The following is a 7,016-nucleotide window of genomic DNA, read 5'->3' on the forward strand; positions in this document are numbered from 1 at the left end:
ACCCTTATGGAGATGGTTAGGTCAATGTTAAGTTATTCCGATTTGCCTTCTTCCTTTTGGGGATATGCTTTAGAAACAACAAATTACATTCTAAATTTGGTTCCTTCAAAGTCAGTACCTTCAACTCCAGTAGAATTGTGGACTGGGCGCAAGCTAAGTTTACGGCACATTCGGGTTTAGGGTTGTCCAGCACATGTGCTGAAAGGGAAAGCGGATAAATTGGAATCGAGGACAAAAGTATGCATTTTTATAACTAAAGGAGGTTTATTTTATTGTCCCAAATAAAAGAAGGTAATTGTTACGACAAATGCCAGATTTTTAGAAGAGGACTATTTAATGAACCATATTCTTAGAAGCAAACTAGTTTTACAGAAATTAAGTAATAGAGTAACTAATGACTCATCTATGGAACGTATCCCGGAAGCCAGTATTGACATACCACTGCATTATCGTAGTGGGAGAAATGCCAATAGGCAGCAGAATGCACAAGAGCAATTGCCTAACATCTCACTACCCCAAAGTAGTAGGAGTAATATTGAGCAACCTGAAATTGTTCTGCAGCCTGCACTCCAGGAAGAAGTTAATGATATCCCAACACCGCAAGGTATGGAGGATAACATTGACGCTTCAGTTTCAGAAAATGATGTTGTAATTCAACAACAAAATACTGCACTTGTAGTGACTAGTCGTAGTGGGAGAATTATAAGAAAACTTCTCCGTTTTGCGCTTTTGGGAGAATCTTATGATAGAATCCCTGAAGAGCCCAACACCGAACCTATTAATTACGATGAAGCACTATAGGATACAGATGCTGATAAATGGGTTGCTACTATGAAATCTGAAATGGAGTCCATGTACTCCAATCAAGTTGCTACTATGAAATCTGAAATGGAGTCCATGTACTCCAATCAAGTCTGGGATCTTGTAGAACCACCTACTGGAGTCCAACCCATTGGTTGTAGATGGATCTATAAGAAAAAGAGAGGAGTAGATGGAAAAGTGCAAACCTTTAAAGCTAGGCTTGTTACAAAAGGGTTTATTCAAAAAGAAGAGATCGATTATGAGGAAACCTTTTCACCAGTAGCCATGCTTAAATCCATTAGGATTCTCTTATCCATTGCTGCTCATTACGATTATGAGATTTGGCAAATGGATGTCAAGATGGCTTTTCTAAATAAAAGTCTTGATGAGTGCATCTATATGGCACAACCAGTTGGTTTCATAAAAAGTGACAATGAGCACATGTTGTGTAAATTAAAGAAATCTATCTATGGATTGAAACAAGCTTCAAGAGCATGGAACACTAGTTTTGACGCATCGATTAAAACCCTCAGTTTTGATCAATGTGAAAATGAGTTTTGTGTCTATAAGAAGTGGGATGGAGATAAAGTTATATTTTTGGTTTTGTACGTAGATGATATTTTTCTCATAGGAAATAATGTGAGCATGTTGAATTCAGTAAAGGAATGGTTGTCCTCACATTTCGATATGAAATACTTGGGACATGCGGCACATATTCTTAGGATCAAGCTTATGCAAGATCGCAAGCAAAGGATATTAGGCTTATCCCAAGTACTTTATATTGATACTATTCTCACCAGGTTTAGCATGCAAGATTCCAAGAAAGGCTTTCTCCCTTTTAGACATGGATATCTCTCTGTCGAAAGATCAGTCCCCAAAAATGACTGATGAGATAGAAAAGATGAAGGTGATCCCTTATGCTTCTGCTATAGGGAGTCTCATGTATGCTATGCTATGTACTAGACCTGATATCTGCTTTGTTGTTGGCATGGTTAGTAGATTTCAGTCTAACCCTGGACGAGAACACTGGACTGCCGTTAAGCATATAATCAAGTACTTGAAAAGGACTAGGGATTATATGTTGGTGTATCACTCAGGTAATCTTGCACCCATTGGCTATACTGATTCAGATTTCCAGTCAGATAGAGATTCTAGAAAATCTACCTCAAGATATGTTTTTACCTTAGGAGGTGGAGCCATAAGTTGGAGGAGCATCAAGCAATCATGTGTTGCCAATTCCACCATGGAAGCCGAATATGTGACTGCATCTGAGGCAACTAAAGAGGCTGTTTGGCTCAGGAACTTTCTAAAAGAGCTTAATGTAGTTTTTTCAGTTCAAGCACCGATTGTACTTTACTATGATAATAGTGGTGCAGTTGCAAACTCGAAGGAACCAAGAAGCCATAAAAGGAGTAAGCATATTGAGCGTAAATATCACTTAATTTGGGACATAACTCAGAGAGGTGATGCAAGAGTGTTGAAGATTGCGTTAGAGGACAATTTGGCAGACCTGTTTACAAAGAGCTTGACACAGAAGATTTTTGACAAGCATGTAGAAGAAGTGGGTATTAGAGTAGTAAACGCATGGTTATGAGTCTAAGTGGGAGATTGTTGGGATATACTATTAACCATGCGGTTTAGACATAGTATTTTATTTTATTCTTTATGGAATAATTATTTATTTAATTTATTCAATTCAATAAAGTACTATTTTAAATAGATCATTTGTTACACGTGTGTCCTTTTAGTTATGTAGTAGACAAATTAGTGTATAGAGTCTTAGCTCATGCACAGAAGATTAAATTGTCGGTTGATATAATTAATAAACTATGTTCACAATCAAAGATATTATTGGATAAAATATCTTGATGATTGTAGCACAAGATTATGGTATAATTTGTCTTGATTATGGGAGTGGTTTTACTCCGACTTCTTATGCTAGTATACTTAGTGTATATTGAACGGACTAAGTAGAGAAAAGATATTTTTGTACTGAATATATATAAAATATTTTCTCTAATTCATTAAATGAGCTTAAACTCCTAATCATGATATAATTATTATGATCAATGTAATTTATTTATTATTTTGATTTATCAAAAGGTACGACTCTATTCAGAGTTAGTGTATGCATAATAGATTGGACAATAACGAATAACATTTGTGAAATAATAATTAGTTGATAGAATCCACGATTTGGTTTTAAGTTTGACGATACCCCTTTATGTGAGCTTATAAGTTTTCATGTGAAAACCCCGCCGGTGAATTTTGTATCCGTCACATGAAATGGTTTAAGTAGAATTATAAAAGATTTAATTAGTTGATTAAATTAAATTTTCAGTAATTTAATTTAATTAACTGATATTTGAGATCTTAACATGGGGAGTTAAAATAAGTGTTATTGAATTTTCGAAATTCATATTGAGAAGTTCAATTGAAGTTTTTTTTGTGGAATAAACTGCAATTAATTATAGTAAGAATTAATTCATACTAATTTCGAATTAATTCTATAATTAGTAGCCTCTTATTATTTTTGTGGTCCCTGCTATACCTAATAAAAACCTGAACTCAACTTGGGTAAAAAGTGACTTGAAAGAAAAGTCATCCGGTAGAGTTAGAGTAGGATTTTACTTGTGCAAGTAGAATCCTACATGTTTTTGGAGATTTTCGGCCAAAAACTAGTCTACTTAAGGAAGACTAATTTCACCCAACAACTCACTTTTTAGAGTTGTATTGTTCTTGCCCACTCAAAGAAAATTCATCCAAGGTTTTACTAGGCATATAGCAGAAGACTGCAGCCCTGGATTCTAGCTGTGTGGAGGATTTGTGCAACGTTTTTAAGAGGTTAGTGCTTCTAATCTAGCAATTATAGCATTATCTAGTTTACATGTATTTGATGCACGAATTGTTTGCTTGCTTCCGCTGCACATGTTTTAACAGTTAGAACTTAGGACTATATCAAGTAAAATTGCATTTTCAGCAGTCTACAACAACTCCTCAGAGAAAAAGAAAGAAGGATATTATATCCTGTATAAAATGAAAATATTAACTAAATACATGTCAAACTTAATCAAAAGATTTGCATGAAATTAACACTTGCAATTAACCACCAATACATTCCATCCAAGCATCTATGGTATCTTCACCTTCCATTCCAAGTTCATCTGCAGTCTCAGTGCCCTTAATCCTCTTTCCGTCGTAAGTAAACCTTATTACTTCATATTTTAGCCCAACTTCATCAGAATAAGCATGTAAGAGTCTTGACAGAGGAACATCTTTTTTGCACCTGAAGAAGACATCTTCCTTATCTTCCATCTGTACTCTAATAGTTGCATGAGAAGAAGTACTTTTCCCCTTAACGTTTGATGTTTCCATTTCCATTCCTTTTCATTTGTATTCTGAACATACTATTTATAGTATATATATGATGAAGAATTTTATGAGTTGAGATCTCATCATGAAAAAGAAAGCCCTTTCAAATTCCAATTATTGGAATACTAACGGATAGGTTCATTGATATAGTCATAGAGAAAAGGAGATGCATTTTATTATCTCCTGCAAATAAATTATTAAGAAGCATTTATTGGCATTTAGTAAGTTAAACAGTTATTGTTGGGATGATTACCCTAATCTCTCCGCCATTAGGTTAGAAGTCAAATAGTTAAAATCGATGGTCACCTTTTTATATTGTCAGTACAATTTAATTTGGTCATAGTAGGTTCTCACTCTATTTTGCAGGTTGCTATACCAGACTTGATATGAAGAGTTAATGATATACTCTCTCGGTCACTTTTACTTGATACGTTTTGACTTTTTACGCCCTTAAAAAATAATAAATGAAAGTGCATAATTTACCATGTTACCCATATTAATTGATGCATATTTTATTGGATTTGAGAAAATAATTTGAAATGGTAATAAATAATGTAGGTAAAACAGGAAAAAATTTGTTATCTTCTCTTGATATGCGTAAAGTGCCAAGTAAAAGTGAACATCTATTTTTAATATACATGCCAAGTAAAAGTGATCGGAGTGAGTAAATTATATTTACCTTATGGTGTAAAAATATAAATGTCCACTATCAATGCACATAACTTAAAACTTTTTGTAGGTAAGTTACTTCTTTTATTTTCTCTCTCTTTTTTTTACACATTCAACGTGAGATATGAAAAGTCCAATTAACTAGCTATTAATAACTTTAAAGTTCCAAGTGGTAATAAAGACTTTTTAGATAACCCAAAAAAACATTAAACTTGTGATACTGCCATTTAAATTATACCTTTTAATCATTCAATTGTTCTTTAGGGACATGGTGAAGTTGTTCCAACAGGAATCAGTGAGAAGATCCAGCTAGCTGGTATATATAATCAGTTCACAAGGTAAGGACGTCATAAACAATTACGGACTACAATATAAATATATAAATGGGAAAAGGTCAAGTATTATTATCTCAAATAATATTCAATAGTCATGTAAATTCATGCCATGTGGACCATAAAATGATTAATGGTTGAGATCCATTTAACTCTTATACTAATAAAAAAGGAACTAAAATGGCAAAAGTTTGTCTAACTCCACCGTTAAGAATTAACCCAAGTTACGTTTGTCACTTCTCTTTTTCTATCCTTTTAATACATCAAAATATGTCTCTTACTTTTAGCAAAATAAAGCTAAAACTATATTTTATCAAGAAAGGCAATTAAAGATGGCGGGGATCATCTATCCGATTTTTTTACCCACCAAAAGAACATTTTCTCCTTTGGAAAGATCATACATATCATTAAAAGATATTTATTCATCTTTTACAAGTATCTAATCTTATTTCTTTTCCTAAGAAACCCAAAAGTTTTATTGTTGCAGTCGTCAACAACAAACAGTGAATCTTTTGAAATACAAGGCTTTATTCTCTACCTTTTTTTAATATTATTAGTTATTGTTTGGACTTGTTAAATTTAATTGTATCACGACTCAAAATTCCCACCTTCGGATCGTGATGGCGCCTAACATTTCACTTGCTAGGCAAGCCAACGTTAGAATAATATTAACCAATTTTTAAATTTATTAATAACAAAGAACGATTGCGGAAGTAAAATCTGAAATATAGTGAATAATCCATAAAATAAAATAACGGTGTCTAAATATCATCCCAAAATTGGTATCACAAGTGCACGAACTTTTAGAATAATACAAATAAGGGCCTGAATAAAATAAAGATGTCTGGAAATAAACACACAGCTAAAGTGAAGTAGACGGGGACTTCAGAACTGCGGACGTCGTGCAGTTATACCTCAAGTCTCCTCTAAATAGCTGAAATCCGAGCAAGTCCACAGTACGCCGCTGGGACCAACTCCGAAATTTGCACAAGAAGTGCAGAGTATAGTATCAGTACAACCGACCCCATGTACTGGTAAGTGCCGAGCCTAACCTCGACGAAGTAGTGACGAGGCTAAGGCGGGTCACTTACATTACCTGTACGTAATATTAGTAACAACAACAATAATAGAGATAAATCAGGTAACTCATTTATAATAAATGAAGCCAATTCAGCAGTTATAACCAATTTTCATTTTCATCAATTCTGTTGCAGCGTACAACCCGCTCTCACAATATATTCACATTCAATTCTGTTGCAACGTGCAACCCGCTCTCACAATATATTCATTTTCAATCCTCTCATATAATTATTTTTAATCAATTATATATATTGACTTTTAAATAAGTCTATTGCGGCGTGCAGTTCGATCCCCCAAATATTAACTTTTAATAAGTTTGTTGCGGCGTGCAATTCGATCCTACAATATGGACTTTTTTAATAAGTCTGTTGCGGCGTGCAAGCCGATCCTCCAATATATCTATTTTAATCAATTCTGTTGCGGCGTGCAACCCGATCCTCTAATATATCCATTTACCAATTCTTATAGAAGAATTTTCTCCAATAAATACAACAATTAATATAAAATTATAAGACAACAAGCATACAATAATTATGATTTAATTATGAAACAAACAATGACAAATAACAAATTATTATGTATATCAAGGAGAAAATAGGCAGTTTAATATTTAATATGCTAAATGTCAAATAACAATTAAGACACATAATTCAAATAGCATGTAACAATTAATGCATGAGTTCAAGAATTAATATTTGACAAAGAATAGGAGAGAAACAATTATTATAATAATTAATTCATGATTTAAAACAATTTATGATT

General features: G+C 33.4%; 2 protein-coding genes across 2 annotated transcripts; both read left to right on the plus strand.

The window, feature by feature from the left end:
• Nucleotides 1–336: 336 nt before the first annotated feature.
• On the plus strand, nt 337–801 carry LOC138892908 (uncharacterized). The gene has a single exon (XM_070176664.1). The coding sequence runs from the start codon at nt 337–339 to the stop codon at nt 799–801; it is 465 nt and encodes a 154-aa protein (XP_070032765.1).
• A 901-nt stretch (nt 802–1,702) lies between these two features.
• On the plus strand, nt 1,703–2,395 carry LOC138892909 (secreted RxLR effector protein 161-like). Its single transcript, XM_070176665.1, has one exon. It carries the CDS (start codon nt 1,703–1,705, stop codon nt 2,393–2,395), a length of 693 nt encoding a protein of 230 aa, XP_070032766.1.
• The last annotated feature ends 4,621 nt before the right edge of the window (nt 2,396–7,016 follow it).

Source organism: Nicotiana tomentosiformis, chromosome 5 (genome assembly GCF_000390325.3).
Source record: "Nicotiana tomentosiformis chromosome 5, ASM39032v3, whole genome shotgun sequence".
In the NCBI taxonomy this organism is placed as follows: domain Eukaryota; kingdom Viridiplantae; phylum Streptophyta; class Magnoliopsida; order Solanales; family Solanaceae; genus Nicotiana; species Nicotiana tomentosiformis.